The 27,769-nt window shown below is 34.9% G+C and overlaps 1 protein-coding gene across 3 annotated transcripts; it reads right to left on the bottom strand.

Moving 5' to 3' along the window:
- Positions 1-842: 842 nt before the first annotated feature.
- On the bottom strand, positions 843-27,769 carry LOC125678709 (flotillin-1-like). 3 transcript variants are annotated; one of them, XM_056154620.1, is made up of 13 exons: positions 27,595-27,769; positions 21,012-21,087; positions 20,764-20,854; positions 18,856-18,999; positions 18,260-18,379; positions 15,853-15,867; positions 6,093-6,188; positions 5,717-5,869; positions 5,121-5,302; positions 4,843-4,888; positions 3,140-3,277; positions 2,752-2,916; positions 843-2,280 (listed from the first exon to the last, which is right to left on the bottom strand). In XM_056154620.1, the coding sequence occupies exons 1-13, from the start codon at positions 27,638-27,640 to the stop codon at positions 2,254-2,256; spliced, it is 1,299 nt and encodes a 432-aa protein (XP_056010595.1). In that variant the 5' UTR covers positions 27,641-27,769; the 3' UTR covers positions 843-2,253. The 3 variants fall into 3 exon arrangements, with proteins under 3 accessions (XP_056010595.1, XP_048773313.2, XP_056010596.1); XM_048917356.2 differs by lacking the exon at positions 15,853-15,867 and adding an exon at positions 13,980-14,006; XM_056154621.1 differs by lacking the exon at positions 15,853-15,867.

Here is a 27,769-nt window from a genome sequence, read left to right as displayed (position 1 = left end):
ATATATCCAATCCATGGAGCCCCTGGCACCCTAGGTGAGGATTATTCGGGGGTCTCTGCGGAGACATTACCCCCAAATATCAAATGTATGTTAGCTAGAAATAAGATATTGAAAGGAAAAAAAAAAAACCTGATAATTTGTGATGTCTCCCTGCTAAACAGTCCATAATTGTATATTACAGTATCCTATAGGTTATCATGTAAAATTTACAAACTCGATTCTACACTATTCAGAGACTAAGTGTGTGCATGTAATAATTTTGGCAGATTGTAGATTGGTGGTTACTGAATATAGACATTTTTTTTAAAGGATTTCTCCTAAATATTCTATGCAACACTTTGACTCAATTGTGGTCTCACGGGTCATGGTTTGAACAAACTTTAATCTTGCTGTAGAACTGCAGCTCTTTGGTTTAAAACTAAGGATATACCCATTCTTTCCAGAGAGCTAACATTCTTCAATTAGCAAGAATTAGAAATTGTTAATGTGAAAAATTAACAGACAATGGATAGATTTGACAAGTAAAATTTACCCGAGCTTTCTGCTATGGTGGACTAAAAACATTGCAATAGGTCACCCAAGTGGCCTAATATGTTTGCCCTTTCCAGCTATGCAACATTACTGAGATTTAAACAAATGATTACCAGTATTAACTATTTGCTTCAAAATTTTACCCAATTTTTCCAGCTGACATACTGTTTCTCAAAGATTAATAAAATTATACTTTCACTATTTCTTAGCAACAGTTGTAGCATTTTGTCCATAAGGTGAACTGAGAATGACAAGATGGTCAATTTTGACTTTTAAACATACATTCATCCTAGTAGACAATTAAAGACCGGTAACAGTTAGGATTTATTGATGATAAAACATACTACAAAGTACAAAAACATACATGATTTAAATAATGTACAATGTTGTTCAGAAATTTATAACAGTCTGAATTTTTTATATATGTGATTACACACCCACAGCTGAATGTGATATTGGGGCTACAACTTCCAAGTGATTATTTCTCAAGGATGAATGCAGACAACTGTATTTCAATATTTGGAGGTCTGATACTACTTTCAGTACCTCACAACAATAAATTTCTAGTAAGAATTAAATGACAAAAAGGATGTATATCAGTACCCATCAAAACTTGGTACACAGATGATTCTGAAACTTTCTAAACATTAATGAACTGTTTAATCACTTACATTGTAGTAAAACGAAAATATTTGAGCATTTAAAATACCAAGGCAAAGTTCAACCTTCACTCACAAATACAAATCTATAATAAAATCTCTACTGGTCAGAAACGCAGTTTGTAATGTGTTACATTGATGTTAAAACAACCCAATATTGATTGGTAACTTTAAAATGGCAAAGTGAAAATAAACTGTTTTAGAATTCAAAGTTTATGAAGGCAAGTCTGCCAATAAATTGATTTAAAAAAGAAAATGTATAAAAACAAAAGTTCCATGGCATTAGATAATACCGGGTACTACAGCTCACCTGAAATAAATTATAGAAATTCTAAATCCATCCAAAATGTACAGAAACAAATCACCTTTAAAGGATGCAGTCCCCTTTCAGAAGCAACAAAAATCAAAACTATGTTCACGGTTCTCTGCAAATAATGATTTTTTTTTTTTTTTACTTTAACCACACTCGAAAGTATAAGATGCTTCATGGGGGTGGGGGAGAGTTGTTACAAAATACTTTCCAATCTTACTGTCAATCCCTGCAAGAGAACACTATTTAATGCTCATTTAAGGAATTTATAAACTATGCTAGAGTCAAAATATGCAGAGATCTGAAAATCTGTATTTCAGAATATAAATTTCAGAGCATTTTATTTGCCATACTTTTTCCACAGTACATGTCTAGTAATACATGCACCTTGATCACTTTGACTAGATGTAATCTTTAGTGTCTGATGATGCTGTATGCAAACTTCACAGATAAAAAAAAAAAAAGAAGGCATAATAAATACACAAGCTGCCAATGATTAAATTACAGTACAACAAGAAACAAAATTATTTTAATAGAAAATCAGCTTAGTTCCTGGAGTATCCTATACATGATGTACATACATACTGATGGATGGGTGACATGATAAGTGTATTGTACTTCAGTATTTTACAACAAGTATTCAGTCTGTAGGTGATATTGTCCTAGCAATATACGTAGTCTATAGTCTATAGTGACATGCACATGAGGTTAATATAAAACAGGAGTTGACAAGCAGTCTCCTCTCCAACTCTTTTATCGTCTGGTGGCAGCCTTGATGTTCTACAAAAACAAAATATCAATCCAATCAAAAGATGTCAAATATATCTTCCAATTTCAAGTACAAGTGTACTGTACTCCCCCCCCCCCCTCCCCACTCCCCCTTCTTAAAACTATAAGCATGGATCCAGGGATGGGGGTGAAGCTTTGTACTTAACCCCTACAGACCAACCCCAAAATTCCAGAATGCACAATAGAAGTACATTGTTATTTAATGACAATGTAAACCATTTCAATGTCAATTATCTTCATACTCTTACTTTGTACACATCAATTCAATTCTCATACAGAGGACAATTTTGATTTAATACAATATCAGTTCAGCAAGAGGGCTGTGAAAAGGGGCCAATTGGAGCCAATAATATAATGTAGAATAAAACCATTGAAATACATGTTAGAACTCTTTTAAAACTAAAAATCCAACACTAGAGCTATCAATTAAAGCCACTTCCCTATAGAGTACACAGTATGTACCTTGGTGATGTCTATTCCTGTCAGTTTCTCCACCATGTGTGGCATCTTCTCCATCAGCGTCAGGACCTCTCCTGACAGTTTGGCGGCACCCACCTCTCCCTTACCACTGGACACCATGGTGATCTTCTTAGCATTGCACAGAGGTGCTGATATCTCAGCAGCAACCTATTATAGCATACAAACAGAAACTTTTCTTCAGTCCCTTTAATCACACGTAATTAACCTATAACTAATTCATTTGCTTAATTGTTTAGTTTATCAAAGCATCATCAGGTGTATAAACTTGACTCCTTTTAAATATATCTTTGGTTATCATTTTCCTACATCTAATGAGATTTGTGTGTTCTGCAACAGTAAAGAACACACTTTGGCCAGCAGTACACAGTACCTTTGGAAGAGTTTCCAGGATCATGTCAACCATGGCAGCATCCTGGTAGTCCTTCCAGGCATCGGCCTTCTTGGCCATCTGTTCTGCCTCCGCCTTGGCCTTGGCCTCCACAGCAAAAGCTTCAGCCTCTCCCTTCACCTAAAAATCAATAAAAATATCACATTTAATCTCAGACTCTAGAAGAATAGATGAAAGAGATAAAAGGAAGAAATAGAAGAGGGGAGAAGAAATGAAGGAAATCAATATATCCTTCAGTTAAGGAGTATTATTTTACCTCCAATGATTTTTCACTATAAAAATGTAAATCGACATATTTTGCCGATTCCCTGTAAATCACTGTATCTCATGTGGTTTAAATGGAATAATGAATATTCATCATCAATGGAATTGCATCACAAGTTTGTTGGTCCCCGTATAAGAAACAGTTTACAATAGCTAACAACAACAAGTGAGGAGAGTAGGTCCCGCAGATCCAAGTTTTAAACATTGTACAGTTAATTCTTGAATTATCGCCACTCAATTTTCGTTACTCCACATTTTTCTAAGAACATTCTTTCTATTACTTCAAATTCTCGTTAAAATGCCAAATTCGCTATCGCCATTTGCCACGGTGCTTTTATTACAAAAGTCTACTTCAAAGTGTTAATTATCTCGATAAACTGCCATGGGAGCATGTGATCATTGATGCAGAAAATTGTTCAATATAGATCTCCGGCGTACACCTGGGCAGAAGGATCCCAGTATCAAATAATCACTTAATATGAACTGTTGTCTTGTTGTTTTTATATTATAGAAATATATTTCAGTTTAATAGCTATGGTTTCCCCCAAAAAGAGGTTTCTGTTGACTTTCAAAGAAAATAAGCATATTATCACACATCACAGAAACCATCCGAAATGTACACAGCAAGAAATCAACAATTATTCTACCGTTTTATGGAAAAAGTCCATTAAAAGGAGGACAATAGTTGATATTTTGGCTGTAAAGGATGAAATATTCCTTGATCTTCGTCCAGTTAATGACAGCTCACATGACAGGAAACAGCCATGCATTGTGCTAAATACCGACACTGGACAAGGTTTTTAAATAACTTGGAACATACTGTCTACATACATGTGTCTTGTATGTGTACTGTTTTGAAATGAAGCCTTATATGTGTACTGTTTTGAAATGAAGCCTTATTATTGATAAAACTATTTTAATCATGTTCGAAAATTTGGGGAAAAAAATTACGAGATATTTTTACAAGTTTGAACGTAAAGAAAAGATAACTCTGACATATAACAAGAATAGTAAGTCTTTTTCTCCCAAAGATGACGGAAATTCAATTCATCGCCAAATTCGTTATAATGCCATAAATTCAAAAGAACTAAAGGTGGCGGTTTATCAAGAGTTGATTGTATTAAATTTTATTCTGCTTTTGATGTTTGTATCTGTATAATAAAACGGTTTATGTCTATCATTAAGGGAGTTGGCAAGATTTCAGTTCCCCTTGAGCAAACATATTTCTCTCGGGTTCGCCTCAGGAAATATGCTTACTCTCGGGGAACCTTACTGACTCCTTCACTGATGTACTTTAACTGAATACTATCAATCCCTAAGAACTGAATTGTACAAGGCAACTGAATTTCATTTTATATTACATTTGTTGCCTTACATCATTAACAGCAAGATAAAAATATTACAGCTGTGTTACTGCCTACCTTGATGGATTCGGCCTCAGCCTCTGCTTCCAAGATAACCCTGGTTCTGTAAGGAAAATATACATTGGAATAAACTGCGTAATGACAGAGACTTTCCAAAATAATGGTAAACATTTTACATGTAAGAAAATGCATCTTTGTATTACTTCAGAATTTCAGAAGTTCAACTTTACTTCAGAATTAAGTTCAACTTGCCACAATTAAGATAAAAATCCTTTGTGCTGTAAAATACATGTATTTCAGTGTGTTTTGAGTTACTACTGATATTTTTCATTTACCTGTTGGCCTCGGCCATTTTTTCTAGCCTGTACTTCTCAGCATCAGCTGGTTTGCGGACTGTGGCCTCCAGTTCTCTCTCACGACGGGTGATTTCCTGTTCCTGTAGCTGAATTTGCTGAGTTCTCTCAATGACTTTGACTTGCATATCTTCTTCTTTGATTGCTTGTTTGGTTTTTGCAGCCTTGAATAGAAAATGTTATGATCAGCATTAGAAATTGCAAGAAAACCCAGTTACTTTCATCACATATACCTAAATGTGAATTTTTGTATTCATTTAATTTTGCAAAATGTAATGAAAATGTTATACAAGTATTTCATTTTTGTGTGAATAAAGTTGCTAATACAATAAGTATATTCTACTTTTATGAAAAATATTCTTTATAGTAATTATGGGGAGAATAAAAATCTTTATTAACCTATTTTTAAAACAGGGTTCATCAATCCATGATTATTGAAAACAACCAGTGACCATCTCATTCTACAGGTCAACAAGATACACATATGAAGCCCTTCTTCAAAATGCTGGGACATCCACCTCTCCAATATCAATCATAAGCCAGACAGTTGAATAGATTACAGATTCTAATGAACTAACCTGCAGTTCATAGGCCAAATCAGATTGGGCTTTTTTGGTCTGGATCTCCATATCATAAGCAGCTTTCTTCAACTCGAAATCTCTCTGTGATTTAGATATATCAATATCTGTGGAATACCTGGCAGCCATTCTCTTCTCCTCTGCATTAGCTTCCTATCCAGTAAAAACAAATAAAACATATACTTTTTTTCAATTCTCCACTACATATAAAAGAACTTAGTATTCTCTTTTAAAAATTCTTCATCCTAAATTGATGCTTCAAAAAAAAATTATAAAATTGAGAGTAGAATATACAAATATTTCTAAATGCATGCCACATTCCTTACTATTCATTCACAAGAACTGAATACAATCGACATCTGATAGTTCTACATACCCTAATTCCGGCATCCATGCGGGCCTCAGCTTCTCCCATACGGGCATCTCTCTTCACTGTAGCAGTCTGTGCCATACCCAGGAACTTCAGGTAGCCCTGCCAACAAACAAATACTGTAAACAGCTGTGTTTCTAATGCAGTTTAACTTTCACTTTTTTTCCATCGAGGCCTAAATCCATGAAATTAAAACTGCAGTAGAAATGATAACTATCATTGTACATGATATGGAAATAAAAATCATGAATTTAAAATGGAGTAAAAACAGAATTCATTAATTAAATGTGAGAGTAACCAAATTCTAATTTAAATATCAAAATCTGTAGATTTTCCTTTTTCAAAAACAAAAAGAATTTCATGATACAATTTTATATCAACCATTTCCTAAGCAGATCAATCATATTCTGCACATTTCACAAATCAGGACATATGCTGAACTAATAATACAGTAACCTCTAAATGGTCAAATTTTCACCACAACACATTACCAGACCTCTAATGGAAACTTGCAAGGTAGGTAGGCAGAAAGGAAACAAACTTCAGACACAACTTATGGTTAAGATATGTGGAACATTATATCTGGATCGAGCACTCAGTAATTTGAGAAGACTATGAAAATGTGAATGATATATCATACTTAACATGATAGTAGATGACATAAATAGAAGATTATGATATTGAATAATTTGAATGATATGAGTATGTAGAAGAATTAACATTCAAACCCTCTCTAGTCAAGAGTACAACATAATCTGAGGTGTGCCTGATGTAACCCCCCCCCCCCCCCCAAAAAAAAACAACCAACCAACCAAAACAAAACAAAAAAAACCTAATAAATAAAATGAACTGGTAATCACTGATAAGTTTTATATTCTTTGATTAATCTTCACTCCATGTTCATACTCTGCACATGTAATACTATTTAGGACATATAAAGGGAATCTGTACCAGTATAATATTTTTGCAGTAAATGTATCAAATTAAAGACCAAAACATCATTGTATAAATCACTGTACATTTTATGAGAATTTCCAACTTTATTTCACTTGAAAAATTATTTGGCTAAAGATGCAGTCATACAGGAATTGCTTTAAACAGGCAAACTTCTATGTGTCTAGTTATTTTTTAGGGCAGCGATATATTGTTTTTTCAGTTACACAGTATGATTTAGAGAGAATCTATTACTGAGTCCCGTATAATGGGTATTTTCTGCAGTTGTCCATTTTTTTGCAAATACAAAAAATCCACAAAAATTACAAACGCAATATATGTATATGTATATTCAAATAGATATATATAAAGGTTTAATACTACACTGTACCACAGAAATTGGAAATGCAGAATATAATTTCCTACCATTGCAAATATTTCCAACCGCAGAAAATGCCTGTTATACAGTACGACAATATGCAATCATTAAGCTTCTTTTCACATGCATTTACGGTAATCGTTTTTTAAAATTTTGTTACATACAATATTGTCAAGACGAGCATCTTCACTCTGAAAATACATTTAACATTAAGATCCTGATTTCTTGTCATTCTCTTATTTCCTTCAATATTTGAGAAATAAGGACCACCCGAGGTTATTCTATAACATCACTCATTTTGGTTTTTTTAAGCAACAGCATATCTTTCAAATGCATATTAATTCATCACAACACAAAATGCAGAATAAGCATAGGGATTTTCTATTAGTAACATAACACTCCATAATAGGATGCAGGAAGTGTGATTCTGACCAAGCTAAAATGCAACAATACACAATGGAGATTAGATTGCTCGATGCATATCTACAAAATGACAGCATTAGCTGCTGATGAAGAGAATGACTTTGAAAATGCATTAAGCTTCTTACCACTGTATCTGTTGTCCTTCATTAAATAACCTTCCCTTACTATATACCCATCAATAATCTGTGTTTTGATACTGCTTAATTCATAGAGTGTGATCCAACCTTCCAGATCACAGTCTCTGAAACTGATGATGTCACAGTGTATCAATGAACATTTTTGTGGAAGGTGATTGACCTGTGTCACAGACTGTCTACACAAAAAATAATTTCACTGTATGTTGGTCTAATTGCAAAGATGGGGCATATTGTTTTGCACCTGTTGGTTGGTTGGTTTGTAGATCTTGTCTGTTCAATATCTTGAATACTGTTTGCTTGACAGACATCAAACTTGGTACACTCCTATTGATTATTAGGTCACATGGTCAAAGGTCAATCCACTCTGGACATAAGAAGATACTGTCTGCTCAATATCTTGATAACCTTTCCTTGACAGTCATTAAACCTGGTACATCATCAGGAGTAGATAAACCCTATTGATTTTGAGTTCACATGGTCAAAGGTCAAACTGGACATAGTAATATATTGTCTCCTCTATATTTTGAGAATCATTTGATTGATTGACACAAAACTTGGTGCACTGGTACATCCTAAAGAGTTGATGTCCCTACTGAATTTGAGATAATATGGTCAAAGGTCAATCCACTCTGAACATAGGAAGATATTGTCTGATCAATATCTTGAGAACCCTTTCCTTAACAGATATCAAACTTGATACACTAGTACATCCTAAGGAGTAGTTGTAGATGACACCTATTGATTTTGACGTGACATGGTCAAAGGTCCATCAACTCTGGACATAGGAAGATACTGTCCACTCAATATCCGAGAATCCTTTCCTTGACCATCATTGGAAACCCACGGTCGGTCGCACTAGTGCGACTGACCATGGGTTTCCGATGATGTTCCTTGACAGACATCAAACTTAATACACTGGTACATCGTAAGGAGAAGATGAACCATATTGATTTTGAGGTCACATGGTCAAAGGTCAAACTGATTAACGGGCCGTTAATCTTAATACATTGTCTTCTATATTTTGAAAATCATTTGCTTGATTGACAACAAATTTGGTACATCCTAAGGAGTAGATGACCCCTATTGATTTTGAGGTCACATGGTCAAAGATCAATCCACTCGGGAAATAAGAAGAAATTGTCCGTTCAATATCTTGAATTGTTTTGACACTACATGTACTATCAATTAAATGATGTGTATAACCCTTTTCAATTTTGCAACATGGGGGTTATACATGTTTCTGAAACATTTCTTGTTAGGAATACATTCATTATCCTATGTGTATTTAGAAATACAAAAGGAGGTATATAAAATAAATTCATTATTACTACAGTAACTCGATTTGAAGAATCAGATCATGTTGACATGAAGCATTGAGCTTGATGTGAAGATCAGTTCCTGTCAACAATATATGTCAACAAGGTATATTTCTCTGTCATTCAGATAATAATGGAATGAAAGTAATCTTTATTCATTTTATACGATATAAAGTAAGTTGGGGCAGTTTACGCATTATAAACAGCGAAGCGGTTTATAAAATTGCGTAAACTGTCCAAACTTACTTTATATCATATAAAACAAATAAAAATTACTTTCATTCTTTATAATTTAATTTATTACTGTGAATTTACAGTAAGTGTGAACGACTCAGCTTCTCAAGTTCATTCGAGGTCACGGATAGTTGGTTTCAAAACAAATTTGTCAATGTTGACGCATCAAGGAAAGAACAATCACTGCGATTGGACCAATATTTAAAGGGGCGGGAATAAAAATAATTTTAGATGGTCACACGTGTCTTTACACTGGCGTGTCATTACATAATCTTTTAGCACGATGGAAGAGACTGCGAAAGGGAAAACCAATACCAACTAAAACAATGACGTTGATTTTAAAATTACATGCCGAGAGTTTATTTTATGGTAAAATCAGTAAGAAATTAGGCGTCGCAAAGGCCACGTTATAAAATTGTCAATCATGGGGACTCTTGCACCGAAAATGTCGCCAACGAAGCTCACACCGGCAATGCTCACACCGGATTAGCTGCAGAACTGTAGCTCTCCGAAAAAAATTATGTTGACAGACCGGTCTGTCAACATAATTTTTTTCGAGAGCTACAGTTCTGCAGCTAACACCGGATGTACTTTTGTTAATCGGGTATGAAATTAAAAAGAAATCAAGTGTATATTAATAGAGAAATCAGACAAAATTTATTAAGAAGAAATATTTGTACCCCTGACAATGTACCAAAGGTGTCTTTAATTTGTAGAACTGCGAGAAATTTTTAGGGAAATGACTTTCAAGAAACTGCAAAGAAAATCCAAGAGAAGCATATTTCGTCTGAACACAGGGACTCGTCACGAAATATTTGTCTTTTTAAAATTTGACATCGTCTATTCTATATTTACAAATAAATGTAAATATAGAATAGAGAGGGTCAATTCGTGACGAGCCCCTGTGGTCTGAACATGAACGAAGTGTTGAAAATTTCTTTGCTACTGATTTTATTGAAATTTAGGCCGAGTCAGTTATAGTTATATATATATATATATATATATATATATAGAGAGAGAGAGAGAGAGAGAGAGAGAGAGAGAGAGAGAGACTCTAAACGCTTTGTTGAAATATTTCGACCGGATTACCGGTCTTCTTCAGTCGTGTTTTCGTGAAGAAGACCGGTAACATTTTTTCTGTATTTTACTTTCAAAAAAGAGACTTTATATATATATATAATTGACAAAGCGAGTGTTGCGTTCGTACAACGGGTAATCGCAATCATGGACATACCATAGGAACTTGAAATTTTATCAATAAAGTTAATAAAATGTACTTGATTGACCATAGCTCAAGGCTTGGTCAATCAAGTACATTTTATTAACTTTATTGATAAAATTTCAAACTCCTATGGACATACAGTTAGGGGTGGACCAGTGATATAGGTTCAAAGGTACGCCAGTATCGCAACATTAACAATCGACCTTTGCTGTGGTTTATTATGATGTTATAGAATGCTAACGAAATGCTGAATTTCTTTAATAATGTGTTACATGTACAGGAGAGGGGTGGTTTGGGGAATTTAGTTTTTGCTAGAATTCACAGAACTTGCCGTTGTTCATTCAATTAACAGTATCTAGCGATGGTTACTTCTGAATTTCTTACGAAAATGTGGGTATATATAACAGTAAAAGATATCAAAGCATGCCATGTGTTGAAAATAAATGTTTTCTCGAAGAAGAATATCTATTGATCTTATTACTTAATCTGACAAATTATTTTAGGGGTGAAATCAAATGTTCAATGTTAGAGAAAACTGAGTTCGCATAGTTCTCACCAAGACACCCCCCCCCCCCCCCCCCCATACAAAACTAAATATGAAGTATGTTGAAACTAATCGATTAACAAGTAAAACAAATGAAAGTGTACATTGAAACTATTCAACGTTTATTAAAATGTATTATTATGTGGTTTTAAAGTCAGTTGTCTTTTTTTCCCCACTAACGTGTAATCGATGTCGGATGACAGAAACTTACGAGTTTTTACCCCCTCTTCCCCCTAACTATTTGAATTTAGAAATTTTTCCGACATGATATTTTCCAATGTTTTGCAAGATTTCGAAAATATCCTCTGAGAGATTTATTTTAAAATAACGATATGGAAACTGCGAATGTGAAAGAGACAACAAAACAAAAGCATTGTTCTTAAACGGACAAAATCGCCTATAGAAACATGTACTGAAATTTCTGATCACTTAAAACTGACAAGTATCTACAGGAATTTAAGGGAGTAACCTTTCAATTTTTATTGGGATATAGAGGCAACTGCGGATCCTGCCTTTTCCCGCAGCATTTTCGATCCCGTCTTTTTCTTTTCTTTTCAATATTCAGCACTATTTGAATTCTGGGATATTGCTATCCTGCCTTTTCTTTACATATCGGAGCTCGCCTTTTTCACCCTGTATTCCCCCTCCCATACCTATTGATACTGCGATGGATTATAAGTATAACACGGTTATTCCTGTTTAAAAGATAAAATTTATAAGGTATCCGATAAAAGTTATATCTTCTAAAGTTTACGAGATATCTTGTATCTTTTATAAGACATCTTATATTTTTTTCTTTATAAGATATCCCATCACTCTTATACATGCAGATATCTAGTATATATAAGATAAACTTTACAAGATATTTTATTAACGTAATCTCAAATCTCCGTTGTCAAATCAAAACCGATATTGAATCTCACGCTACGTACGGTGCAATTTACACTGAAATCAAATAGTGAAACTTACACTTGTTAGGCACGAGATAATATAATGCCAAATACTTGGGACCGCCTACCTATAATTTAACCGACCTATCAAAAGCGCTCTTTAAAATCACTCGGGGACTTTCCAAATGAACTATCTGAAGCACGTCATGTACTTGCCGATATGTCTCGTTCACACTTACTGTAAATCCACAGTAAACCACGTTTGATATCATTTGATGGGTAATTCTAAAGAAAACATAAATTTTATAAGACACGGACCAATATCGCCGTAGCAACAAAATAGAAACTGAACGGCCAAACATATTGTGACGTCATTCCTATGTCATATCGTGAGCAACTTTGCTTATAAGATATAAAGAATGTTGATAAAGTGAATGAACCAATCAAATTGCGTGTAACAAGTAAAATTAAATTATTAGATAATTAAACAGGTAAATGTTTGTATAATTATCAAACGTCAGTTATGTCATTGAGTGAACACTTTCTAGAGTTCTAAACTTTGAGTGAGGAACTTGAAGAGATTAGTACAATTACATTGGTGTAACCTTGCTTACATTGGCAACAGTGAACACTTAAGACAACAGTTTTTTTAAGGTGTTGATATCGAGGGCATGGGCCTTTCCAATCGAGAAAATGCTTGAAATTGGGAAAAACATTTTATACAAAGAAATACGGGGAGGGGGGGGGGGGGGGGGGGGGGGGACCCAGTGCAATAATATATAATTGGAGTCCTTATGAATTTCAATTTAGTCAAAGTTTACCTCATTCAAATAAGCAGAGACCAAAGAAATTCGGTTTACTTAGCAATTTTGAGGCAAAATTGTAATCTGTGGGCCTGTGAAGAAGATTTATGAACAATTACTTTTATTTATTTTATTACTTTTACAAATACTTTTATTTGTTTTCATTGTTTGGAAAATTGGGGAAAATACCTGTTTTTAGCATTGGGAATGGGCGTTATTTTGGCCCCTTACAGACTCTCAAAAAATCCTCGAACTTGAGTTTCAATGCAACTTTAGTATCCAGTCAACTGAGACTTTTTAACAAAAATGTACAAACGTTAAGCACAACTTATGATAATACATGTATAAATCCTGTCGTATTGTGTGACAGTTTGTTTCCGCAATCTTGCCTTGTCAGACTTATCAGGTAGACAGAATTTTCACTAATACAAATTTGTTCAACAATGAGTGCAAATACCAAATCATTCACAAAAATCTTATTTTTGTGTCCATACAACCTCACATATCTGAAATACTGGTGCTCAAGTAATTGTTTTCTTGTATAATTACTCCACAAAATATATCAATAAAATAAATCAATGTTTAGTATATATATAAAAAAAAAATTTCAGTTAGTGTTTACAAACTATCATAAACTAGGATCAAACTAACATACATGTAAAACTACACAACCAATCATGTTAACAAAGGGTTGCCTATAGGTGAGCAGCCAGCAGACAAATCTTCATTATATCCCCATTCAAACTATTGAACATATGCCTGTTAATATAAAATAAAATTTGAAATAAAATCTGCAGGAAGATGACTGATCTGTAGGTATGCTACATGTGCATATAGACCAGCTTGGTCAAAGTCTCTCAAGATTTTCAAAATTCATTTAATATCAGTATAACAATCATTTCATGTCAATAAAAACATGCCATTCAGACACTCAAAGGCTATTTCATGAAACACTAAACTGTAGCTGACCTACATACACATGTGCCCAGCATAAAGGCCTAACAATGCTAACCGTTATATCGTCATTTTCTTCACTTCTCTATAAAATAAAAACAAATTTCAAATATATAATACATCTGTACACTGTACTGCAAACATATCATAAAACAATTCCACAATCAAATCTGTTATTCACTGTAAATCACTTTTTAATTGTGAGAAATTTATTTTGAATAAATTTGGGAGATTGTTTTTCATGGGAAATTAAGGTGCTTGTGAACACTTTTGTACACATACATAGTGAATAAACTCTATGTTTGCAAAAACTATGTTTCGCTGAAAAATCTGACAAGGTAAGATCGCGAAGTATAAGTGATTTACAGTCTTGGTATACGTGAACACCATCCATCACTGAAGTATAAGTGATTTACAGTCTTGGTATAACACCATTCGTCACTGAGGATTTGTACTGCTGAAGTGGGCAAACACTGGCAATATAAGTCTTCTTCATAATTTGTTGCTCAGTTTTGAAATATTCAAAACTCATTCCTTTATACAATATTTCAACTGTTATAAACATCAAGCACGAGAAAAGACACTAAATAAATCATCTTTACAGTTTCATTTCCTGTGAAAGAAAAAAAACAACAAATAACCCCACAATTTGTAACCGATTTCTCTGCACTATTTGTAACCGATTTCTTTGCACTATTTGTAACCGATTTCTTTGCACTAATTGTAACCGATTTCTCTGCACTATTTGTAAGCGATTTCTCTGCACTATTTGTAAGCGATTTCTCTGCACTATTTGTAAGCGATTTCTCGGCACTATTTGTAAACGATTTCTCGGCACTATTTGTAACCGATTTCTCGGCACTATTTGTAAGCGATTTCTCGGCACTATTTGTAAGCGATTTCTCGGCACTATTTGTAAGCGATTTCTCGGCACTATTTGTAACCGATTTCTCGGCACTATTTGTAACCGATTTCTCGGCACTATTTGGGGTAGGGAGTAGGGGGTTATTTGTTGGTTGTTTACTTGTCCCATTTTGATAATTTTTTATATAAGTAGAGATGTCACTAGCTCTGGACCACAAATTTTGCTATATGCATGGCAGTGATCATTCATTGTGCCACCGCCGTGGTGACCTAGTGATTAGAGCATTTGCCCCGCATGTGGAAGGCGGGGGTTTGAATTTCGGCCGCGACAGACCTAAGTCGTTAAAATTGGTAGTGACAGTTCCATCGCCAAACGCTTGGCATCAGGTGTGAATGTCACGGGTCCTCGGAGAAGACCTTAAAAACAGATGTCCCGTGTCACAGAAGGTGTGGCACGCTAAAGAACCCTCACTGCTCAAAGGCCGTAAGCACCAAGCAAAGGTCTAAATTTGAAGCCCTTCACCGGTCTTGGTGACGTCTCCATATGAGTGAAAAATTCTCAAAAGAGACGTTAAGCAAGATACAAGCAATCAATCAACCAATTTATTGTGGCAGTAATCATTTATTGTGTCAATCGCTACTGTGATATAGGACCTTGACTAAATGACCATGGGTCAGGGCCATGACATGTATTTGATCTGGTCATAAGCCACTTTTAAGCCATGCACAAGCTTCTAATGTCTCTGTATTACTAAGTTAAGGTCTGGACAAAATATGTTGGACAAACAGTCAAGGTGACTCCAACACATCCCCCAAAAGTGAGGGACATAAATATGAAAATGGATCATGTAAAGTTTCAATAGTAAAGCTCAGACAGTACTGGAGATATTGTAAAGAAAAATGAAATGCAAACTTTTGGAAATATGGATGCTATTCATCCTATCATAAGTTCAATTTTTGTTGGTTGGAAGCTATAAAAAAATAACCACTTCCTGCTTCCCAAAATTAGTCTCAATTTGTAAGGCAGAAAAACTGGCCAACAACAATCATGCACATAAAATAATTACTTTATACGGTTCCTTCTAGTAGAAAAGAAACAAATAACAAATCATTTTTCTGTGTAATAAATTTCATCTGAGTATCACACAAAGAAAGTCTCATATCAAGTGTTGCATCCTGATATGGAAAGAAACAAATCTTTCAAATTCTGAGAACTAAATGTTGTCAATTTTTTGTGATCAAAACCGACAATCATTATTGATAATGATGTTTCTCCATTACAAAATTATGGCCTGGACAAATATTTCCAACTCTTATCAGTGATGCTTCATCTTGGCTAAATGACACTGGTTAAGGGGAAGGACACACGAAGTGGTCAACCCTCATAAACTGATAACAATCTTTGTGCCAATTGTGAACATTTAATGTCTCTCTCCATTATAGAGATACAGATTGAGGCATATAATTCTACTGGGTAACCTTTCCCCAGTGTCAGACCTAGAATTACCCAGTGGTAGGCAAAATGACATTGATTCAAGGTAAAGATACATTTATGGTCATAATCTACCTTTGTGTCCAGCATGGGCTTCTTACCTAAACTCTGTTTACAGGGGCTATAACTATATAGTTTGTCTGCTAAATGTTCACAGTGGAGTAGATCTTCAAAGGGGTATCAATGTATTTTCAATATACGGTGCATGAACTATGAAGTCCCATCCTGGAATTTGATTCCTTCACAAAGGGCTTTCACAATTTTGGTAGAGGTCTACATGCTCATTATATTCAAACTTGATTAAAATTTAGCCATGTGGGCTCCAATACTATTCACTGTTAGATGTTCAGGAGTAAAGAAAATATTTTCTCAAAGTTTGCGATTTTTGAGCAGGGATCATGACATTCACAATTTTTTGTTCCCCTTGTCCAAAAAGATGCTAATCATCAATTTTTATGAAAAAAAGGCCAAACTATATCTTAGAATTAAAAATGTTCAAAGTTTACAGACAGCATTTGATGACTGATGGGCACAGACTGCAATAGCTTTCAGAATATTACTCACGCAATCTAGAAGATATCCTTTGCAAATTTAAAAACACCCCTGAATGCAGATTAGAGAGTTTGATGTAAGCAAAGAGAATCTTTGAGAATAAAACAACCTACAGAAATGGATATTAATTTACCAAAAGCAAGTGAGCCTTCTATCATATACTCATAAACTTCATAGATTGATGTCTAATGATGTGTGTGACTGTAATCACAAATACAAACATAATATCAGTATTCAACATGGTTATAAATAAGTATTTGCTGTCAAAGTCTCTGTATTACCAAGTGGACCTCACCAGACACATTGCACTATATTTGCTATTATAGTTTGTGACTGTAGCAAGTGATTTCATGATCTTTAGGTGATGGGAAGAATTAGTTAAGAATGACCGACTTTGTGTAGGAGCAAAATTGATGTGATAAGATGGTTTTAAATTATTTGAGAAAATAAATGACTTAAACAATCAGAGCTAACCAAACTAAAACTGGAAATAATACAATGTCAATCCTGTATCCACTGCAAATATTGACAACCCATTCACAGGGTTCAAAATTACCTCATGTCAGTAATAGAGAGATTTGTATAAAAAAAACCATGTCAGACTAGTACACTCTCTATGACATTAGTCCGCATGGACTAGCGAAAAAATTGATATCAATCTTGAATTGGTTAAGATTTAAGGAAATTTGTCAGTCTCTTAGGTGTTTGAACTCATGATCAAATACCTGCATGGTAAAGCATTTGCATGACAATGATATGCAATATGATTAAAACCAGATTTTCAATCCGCGTATGCGACATGGCCAATAGAAGAGTGGATCGAAGATCTGGTTTTAATCAGATTGAATGACATGCTGACCTTCAAACATGTGGAGGTTTATAAAAGAGGTTATGAGAGTCTTTCTGAGGTTATTGTATGTTTCTGAAGTAAACAAAATAAAACATGGTTGTCTTTTTTTACTGTAATAATCAGAAACTGAATTATTTGCAACAGTAAATTCTTTGGTTTAATTAAATGCCATGGAATAAAAATGAGTTCATGTTAATATTTTATATGATATAGTGGATGGACTATGAAATGCTTTGTCGACTAGTCACCATTCTGTATGGACTAGTGCTTGAAAAAGTTAATTTTGAACCCTGTCACTCACAGATCCTATCAAAACTGAAAATCACACTAGATCTAAAGGAAAGCAAGCAGCTGGGAAAGCTACAACTGCCTACAAAAACAACAGAAATCAGTGCTGGGAAATCTAGATATCTCCATCAATATAGTGCATATCCCAATCATAGTTACACAATACGGTTCCTGTGATCCACAGAGGGAAGCATTAAGTGACAGCCCACCACAATCAGTTTATTATTACACATTTTTGACAGATACATCTGCAGAAATAGATGAAAACAAGAGGCTGACTGTGAAGAATTACCTTATCATCCCGGATGTCCTTCAAGGTATAGCTCACTACACAGATACCCATGTTGACCAAGTCTGATGAAGCAACCTCAAACACAGCCTTCGAAAACTTCTTACGATCCTTATAGATTTCCTGGAGTTTTTAAAATAAAATTTCAATGTAACTTACAAAAGAAACTGGGGATATTAGTATAGTAAATTGTAACAAAATGTGTAGAACAAGGTGAAGTACTTCAATATCTCTAAAATTCCACTTTATCATTATTTAATCAACTAAACACTTTAAGGAAGTGACCATGACCTTTGACCTATGTGAAAGAGAAGGATAGTCCATTAAACTAATATAGTGTTTTATACACGTGTTTAATTCCATTGATCTCCATCACCACTTTGTCTGAGACTGTATGAGAGCTGATCAATGGAACTTATTCCAACTCGGCTAAAATCTCTTTTGAAAGTTTTCATAAGACACCGAATCATACCATTATGGAATGGACCTAGTCTATATCTAATGCAGACTGTCTTCATATTTTCTTTTCTTACAATTTTGAGTTGTTTTGTTATTATAGTTAAGCCTACATTCTATCCCTTCATATTATCTCAGATTACCTCAACTGTCATATTTCCCATGATGGCTCTCTGATGACCTTCAAGGGTTTCCAAGGCCACCCTCTCAATGTCATGCTCTGTTTTACCCAGGAACAATTCACAAGCTGACTCCAACATCTCTTTACTTGAACCTTGGATTTTGACCTATGCAATAAAATAAAATTCCATTGAAATATCAACCTTTTAACCTGAAATATGTATGAATTTGGAAATTATATGTTTAGGGTATCTAATGTAGGATTACCCAAAAAGAAGTCTTTGACATTGGAAAACTGCCTAAGGGCTGTTCCAGAAATGATCAAATGGGGGGGTCGGGCGGCAAACGGTATTTTTTTGTATGGGTGGTCGTATTTTTTCATATTTTAATTGGTCCGTGGTTGGACTGTTAAAAAAATATTTATTATGGGTGGTGGGTAGTTTCTATTGTTTTAATTTGTGCCATGTGGGTGTTGAGTTTTCAGAATATTTTTATTGTCGCTCTTGTCGTGTTGGTTACAAAACGTCGGAGGGAAAATTGAAAACGTGCTTTCGAAATCGGAAGTAACATAGAACTATTCGAGTTGTCGCTCTTTGCAGCGCATAACTTTCCATAACGGCACTCTTCAAATTACAGGCGTGTTTAGTAGGGTCCCTTTGGACGTGATGGCGGCGAACTCTGTTCTGTAGATTATTACAGTTTACAGTGCATCGATTTTGGGAATATTTTGAAACCAATAGGTATTCCGTTTTCTAATAAAAATAGGCAAACCTTAGTTGATTTATACGAGGGTACCGATGCGTTATATTTATCAGTCGGTGATATAGAGGCCTCCGGGCGCGGGCTCCATTAGAAGACGAACGATTCGTGGAAAAACATATCCATACCCATTTCATGATAATAGCATCGTTTGGACTCCCAATCTTTCCAACATTCCCGCCATAGATGCCTTTCATTGTTGATGTGACATCGTTTCTTCAGAACTACTGTGATACAATGTTGCACAGGCATTACCGCGTCATTGACTAGAATGTTTGTCCCGAAAACCTCGCTAGATTTGTACCGTTTTCATTTTTAAAAATATTTTTGTGGTGGGTCTGGTTAGTTTTTTTTTTTTTTTTTTAGATGGGTCATTGTAAAATGAGTTTATTAATTTGATGGGTCATGGGGTAATTTTTTATTATTTTTTTATGGGTGCTTGGTATATACAAAAGGTGCCTCCCGACCCCCCCACGTATTTATTTTTGGAATAGCCCTAACAGGAATCCTGGTATCATATCAAAGGGAATCACCATACAACATGATTACCCAAGACATTTTGAAAGATAATTGTGGTCCCCTAATTAATCTGTCAGTTCAAACAAAATATGTGAAAATACTTGTCCACATTCAATTTTCTTTTGTCCAGAAATATTTTCAAGCTTTAATTTACAATCTTACAAAAAGATTTGAAATGCACAATGAACAATATTTGCAGAATACAGTTCTTTCACTTTTGAATGTGACATTTGCCTAGTAGGATATTGTCAGATACTAATGGTTGATTTAGTCTTGGCACTCATTGTGGTGGGGAAAAAGGCAAACAACAATAAGTATCCAATGGTGTTTGTAGAATAGACCTGGAAATATTTAAGCCATGATAACAGAGCACGAATTTTAAATCTACTGTCTGTAGAACTCTTTGAATTTGTATTGCATCTTCTATTCCTCTGATCTGATTCTTATCAATACTCTGTTGAAAGTGTATACAGCAACTAAAATACAATTCAAGGAGAAAATGTTCAGCATTGAGAACAGATCTCCTAACTATATCTTATTACTTTGTACTAAAATGTTTTCATTGAAAATACATCTATCTTAGGTTGAAGTTACCCACAAACATTGACCCCTATGAACATTTATGTTTCTACAGTATGAATCTGCCATCTCACCTGAGCAATTCCTGTCACTGATATTGCAACACCTAATTGTGTGTATACATTAGCACTATCAATCTGCAGGGTCATCGTATTTAATGAAAGCCTGAAAAATACAAACTTGTACACTATAACCATTTGATTTTAAATCAAAATTTTAAATGAATGTTTCTGTACATTCTTTGTGAAGAGCTGACGTAAATCTTAAACTGTCTTACAATCATGTTGACCACCATCATTAAATAAAAAGAAATAGTGCAAACCTTTGTAATTTCTGAATGACGGGCCAGACAAACACACGACCACCAGGAATGAATTGTGACCCTGAATGGCAACATCCTGAAAAGTTTAGAATAATTCAGTAAAATAAAACAAAAATTAGTGAAGTAAAACAATCAACAGGTTTGTGGACAGGCAGATGAATGACAGGATTTGATCAGAAAACCTCACTTTGATCTTTTAGCTCAGAAGACCTAATAATGATTATGGTCAGCATTGGTTACTACTACCATTTTTACCAAATTGCACAATACTGTTATAACTTAAAAAAACACAAATATATATATATCATTAGTATGACTTTATATATATTTTTTGTGACTTTGTGTTTTATGTGATTTGTATGCTAACATGTTTGGTGAAATCAATATAAGATAAACAATCCACCGCAGCACCATCTATAACATCAAGAGCACATACTGTAGCACACAATTTCCCATAATACGGGATATCAGAATTAGAAAATTTTGGAACTTTTCAGAAAAAGAAGTTACAAAAATTATGTGTCACTTGGGAAACTCTTGTACACAAAATAGTGATGGCTAAAGCCTACACATTTCGGATACAAAAATATCTGCCTGGTTTGAAGATTGTTTTTCAGAATGTTGCAAGTGAATCCCCTAGTACTGAAAAGATGAGTTATTGGATTAAATTTCTGATGTTTGGTAGCTGAGATAAAACATAAGAAAAAGTTTATTTCCTCTACCAAATGTGGGTATTTACTCAATTTATGCATCACTCTCCAGACCTGTACATGCAACAAAATGTGAATTGAAAACGGGTGGTTTCGTCCCGATTACTTATTCACACCTAGTGGATTCGCACCAAGTGGTTTCGTCCCAATTTCAATTCAGGTAACATAAGGTAGAAGATTGGCTTATAGTCGAGTGGTTTCGCCCCGATGTACTAATCGAGTGGTTTAGCCCCGATTTACCTGCGTAGAATCTAGTTATATGTACAACAGCGTGTAGGTGCATGTTAGAATACTTCAATTGGTGTAGTTTCCGATGTCCGACATCTGTGAAGCGTAAAAAATATTCCTGTTTACTTTATCTTTTTCAAAAAATCTAAACTGTGGTCTGTAATTTTATTCAATTTTACCGGCAGTAAATGCCTCTTGAAAGTATGTTTGTTATGAAAAGTATATGATTGCATTATGATTGCTAATTTTCAAAAAATTAAATTCTTAATTTTGTGATTTATATAAATATATCTAAGATTAATAAAATCATATAATAGACACACTAATTTTATCTACATAATGCTAATTCTGTTTCATATGATGAATTTTACTTACTGATTTTCCACAATGAACTTGATGCAACTTGCCATGGCAAAAATTCTTGGTATAATGATAAAAATGGACATAGTTTGGACGTCGTTAAATTAATATACTGTATAGTATTCATTAATTTCAATTGAATTGCTCATCGTTAAAAGAGAATATGCTCTGATCAATCGTCCTGACCACTGTTGTCGTATATAAACATCCAAAAATTGTTGGTATATTGATAAAAATGAACATAACTTGGTCGTCGGTAAATTAACATGTAGCATTCATTAATTTCAATTCAATTGCTCATCGTTAAAGGAGAGTATGCACTGATCAATCGTTCCGACCACTGTAGCTACATACTCAATGGGGGAGAAACCACTCAGGACGAATTCACTTGGGGTGTACAGGTAAAGGTGCGAATCCACTAGGTGCGAATAGGTAATCGGGACGAATCCACCCGCATTCAATTGAATTCATAAATGTACTAAAGGATACCCCCCCTCTTTTTTTTAAGATTTTGAGGTTTGTGCAGAGCTGCTTTTCTTGCTAACAAAGATTTTTCAAACAAATATAATGGCACCTTTTTCTGTTTGTTCCCAACCCCTAAACTTTCAAAAAGACACTAAGTGCCCGAACTCACTATAATTATCTCATGGTTAGAAGTGTGCTTGTTTAATGAAAAGTTGCCAAAGTTAACGCAGCAAACATGATTTCGTTGAATACACTAAATATAAAAAAACAAGAGGCCCAAGGGCCTAGAATCGCTCTTCTGATAAATTGTACAACCCCACCATTTCTATTCTTAGCCTCTTAGTATTCTAAATCTTTAGTTAAATCCTAAGAATTCAAAAAAAGTAGGTCAATGTGACCTACTTTTTGGTTTACACATTTTGAGAACCCAAGAAATATCAACTGACAAAGTTTGATGATTTTAAGCCAATTAGTATCTGAATATTGAAATATAGCTGTCAAATTCCAATCGTAGGTCATGGTGACCTACTTTCTGGTCAGCGAACTCCGAACATGCAAGACCCATCAACTGACAAAGTTTGATGACTGTAGGTCAAATAGTATCTGAAATATATAAATATAGCCGTCCAATTCCAAAAGTAGGTCAAGGTGACCTACTTTTTGGTCAACACCCTTTGAACATGCAAGACGCATCAACTGACAAAGTTTGATGACTGTAGGTCAAATAGTATCTGAAATATATAAATATAGGTGTCGAATTCCAAAAGTAGGTCAAGTTGACCTACTTTTTGGTCGAAACCCTTCGAACATGCAAGACCCATCAACTGACAAAGTTTGATGACTGTAGGTCAAATAGTATTTGAAATATATAAATATAGCTGTCAAATTCCAAAAGTAGGTCAATGTGACCTACTTTTTGGTCGACACACTCCATTGACTCAAGGTGCATCAACTGTCAAAGTTTGATGATTGTAGGTCAATTAGTGACTGAAATATATAAATATAACTGTCAAATGCCAAAAGTAGGTCACAGTGACCTACTTTTTGGTCGATACACTCCGAAGACTCAAGATGCATCAACTGACAAAGTTTGATGATTGTAGGTCAAATAGTGTCTGAAATATAGTAATTTAGCTGTCAAATACCAAAAGTAGGTCACGGTGACCTACTTTTTGGTCGACACAAACCCAAGACTGAAGACGCATCAACTGACAAAGTTTGATGATCCTAGGTTTTACAGTGCCCAAAATATGCATCTAAAATTGAAAATGTGAAATTTGAATATCTGCAAAATTCAAAAAGTAGGTCACTGTGACCTACTTTTTTTATAAATATGTTTCAAGGCCTCAAGATGCATCAACTTACAAGATTTGATGATTCTAAACCTCTCGGTATTTGAAATAACAACTTAAAATATATCTATAAATGATAAGCCATAAAATTCAGAAAGTAGGTCACGGTGACCTATTTTTCAGTTGACGCATTTCAAGGTCCCATGCTCCACCAACTGACAAGTTTTGATGATCATAGGCTTCAAAGTGTCCAAGATATGCATCAAAATTAATTTTAAAATAAATACCTGCAAAATTCAAAAAGTAGGTCACCGTGACCTACTTTTGAGACAACTTGACACAAGGTCCTAAGATGCATCAACTGTCAAAATTTGATGATCCTAGTCCTTATAATGACTAAAATATCTAAGATTTAAGGAATTTAAAAATTTTTTTAATTTAGGTCAACTTTGAAGTGACCTTGAGACCATGCCCTTTGCCCCAGGGTAATGCCTTGAACAATTTTTAATCTACAACATATCCTCATCCTTATGTGTAAGTTTGGTGATAATCTGCCCTGTGGTTCTTGAGAAGAAGATTTTTTAGCAACCACTACTTTTGTTTGTATTTTCCTGATTATCTCCCCTTGTTAAAGGGTCACATCCCTTTATTTAGTATGTATGAAAGCCCTTGGGCCAATGATACCCTGTAACAAATTTGAAAAAAATTGGCCAAGGGGTTCTTGAGTTATAGCCCTTTTTCTAAAAAGTTTACGCACACCGCACAAATGGCCATAGCATTAGCTCTTTGAGCCTTTGGCTCAGAAGAGCTAAAAAGTGACAGAATCGGACACGAAATAATGGTTCTGATAGTGCTGTTCAGAGTAAGCTGGATAAATCCATGAACTTTAGTGTATACTGAACTCAGGGCTCGCGCTGCCCATCGCATTTGTCGCATTTTGCGATTTTTCAGGGAAAAATGCGACAGAAATTCCGGAAATGCGACACGGACATTTCGTATTTTAGAAATTGCGGTGCCATCTTGAATTTCAGCTGTTGGCATCCAAACAGCCCTGAGGCTGTTTTACCTGTGCAGATTGTGGATACCCTGTTGCGTGGGAACAATAGACTTAGGGGTGTCTTGTTTATTTAGCAGTTTACACAAGACAAAGGATTGATCCGCTGTGTGCAGGTAGGTGTGAATGAAATGAACTTTGCACACGTGAGTCTCCTACATATCGTAATGAATTAGAAATAAAGACTTAAGTATTCTGTATACTGGGGAGAGATAACCCCTGAGTCATTACTGGGGAGCTACCCGTTTTAGACTGGGAGGAATAAAAAGCGTGTGATTGTGCACACAAGCTAGTTAATGGAAGATATTTCGGTGTCAATAAAAACATATAAAATTTGATTTGTCAGTTCATCTCAGTACAAAAACAATTTCATCTAGAAAGTTAAACTATTGAATGTTCAGCTACATTGTACATTTTCTAATCCATTTGACGGTATTATAGTTTATAAATGAAGGAATGTTGGGAAATTGCATCATTCTTTAGGTCTTTGGTTTGACCTATTTGGAAAATGGCCATGAGGAAACGGAAAATGGCCATGAGGAAACGCAAAATTGTAGGTTCTTCTGAAATTGCTATGCTAGCTGTCATCATCTTAAGCCATTTCAAATCTATTTCAGACTTCCTGAGTTCCCTTCATCACTACATGATGATATTCACTGAAGGACCACCTTGTCATTCCAGATTTCAAGATGAAAACAGGATTCTTCAGTGAATTCTTTGAAAAATGTGATGTGAAACTATGATGATGTGTTATGCATTACAGTAATTAATCTTCAGTAACTTTGTCGTCAGTGACTTTTTCTAGACTGCAAATTTAATGTTAATGATGAGTATTATATACCATTTACACTACTAACATGATTAATAAACATATAGAAACTCATTTCTTGTCTTTATTTAATGTAGTCAGTTATAGGCTATGAAATACTCCTAATTTTTTCTGGTATGAAATAGAATTGAGTCAACTTAGCCAAAAACAATATTTAAAAATAAAACCATGATGGTGCTGCAATATCACCTAGACTGACTGAAAAGCAATCTGCTGAAATACAATTTTCAAAATGTCACACTAATAGTGATTTATGACAAAAGCTGAACAAAGCTATGTTGTAAGAGACATATATATGTTGTATATGCTCTCTTGAATGATATACATGAAATATAGATCTACAGTAAATGTAATCCGAGATTCCTCTGACTCTTACCTCCGCTTTTATATTTGACATGTGCGGGGGAGAGTCAGAGCGGACTCCATATTGAAAAGTGGGAATTCAGCGACACCAGCTGGTGTCGCTGCTTTACCTACCTCTTACAACTTTATTTCGCGGATCTATCTTCCAAGACGTGAGAATTCAGTTAACGGAAGATAAATCTATAAATAGATCATGATTAATACGATGCTATCGCCGTTTAAACGGCCCTAACACCGACAAATGGAGCATCACTTGAATTAGGTCGCCGCCTCGCCATTTGATTTCTTTGCGCATGACGTCAACACATGTAAACACAAAATTCCATCGTTTAAACGGCGATAGCATCGTATTAATCATGATGTATTTGTAGAAAAATCTTCTGATAACTGAATCCTCGCGTCTTGGAAGATGGATCCGCGAAATAAAGTTGTAAGAGGTAGGTAAAGCAGCGACACCAGCTGGTGTCGCTGAATTCCCACTTTTCAATATGTAGTCCGCTCTGACTCTCCCCCGCAGAAGTCACAAAATAAAAGCGGGGTTAAGAGTCAGAGGAATCTCGGATTACAGTAAATGGTATGAGTTTATGCACGCGCGCCAGGTTGCGACACAAAATTTTGGTCCAGTGTGAGCCCTGCTGAACTGCAGTATGTGTATGCATGTTCTTCCAAAGCATCAACACAATAGTACAGGCATTCATTTATACCTCAAAATCAAAACAAATCCAACATTTCATATCAGTTAGCCAATATAAATGTAGAATGTGACATGGACAGGTTAACAATGCATTTATCAATAACAAGTGGGACGATTTTCTTCCATTTCTGTAATCAATGTCTCATGGGTATCATTTGTCTGCAACATAGAGGAAAATATTTTTTTTCTTCACTTGTTTATATGTATGAATCATTTCCTTATATTACAAATTTCTTCAAAATGCAATATTTTGCACTTGGACATCGCCCATTGAAGTCATCCACGATATCCGTTTAAAGCAACCTCACCCATCCCGTGGAACGTTGCAAGCCCAGTATCGCTGTAACTGCAAGGATGGCCGACATTTGATTTCTCATTTTCTGTCATTGATGCCATATTTCTTATCATAGTCATTGATACATGGGTGCATTATTATCATATCTCCTCTCATTACTTTATGCCTTATGCGTAAATAGCGTTCTACTTCTACAAATACGATACCATATCATCATGTTAATGAGCTTGTCAGATGCAACGCATATCAAAATTTATCTGAAATGCATAAACGATTTTCACACTTAAACTTACCTGAAACTACCATTACTTCGTTCGGACCACATGTCTCGAACCCCATCTTCACGGAACTTGAAGAAAACTGCCTTTCGAAATGTTACGAGGCCCAACTCTCTTTCGCAATGGTCGGCCGTCTTCCTATTTAGATATGCGGAGTTAATAATTCCGAGGGATATGATTGGTCAATATG

This window comes from Ostrea edulis, chromosome 2, assembly GCF_947568905.1.
Source record: "Ostrea edulis chromosome 2, xbOstEdul1.1, whole genome shotgun sequence".
Taxonomy (NCBI): domain Eukaryota; kingdom Metazoa; phylum Mollusca; class Bivalvia; order Ostreida; family Ostreidae; genus Ostrea; species Ostrea edulis.
The sequence above is the reverse complement of the archived record's forward strand: the minus strand, read 5'-3'. Positions and strand labels throughout refer to the sequence as shown.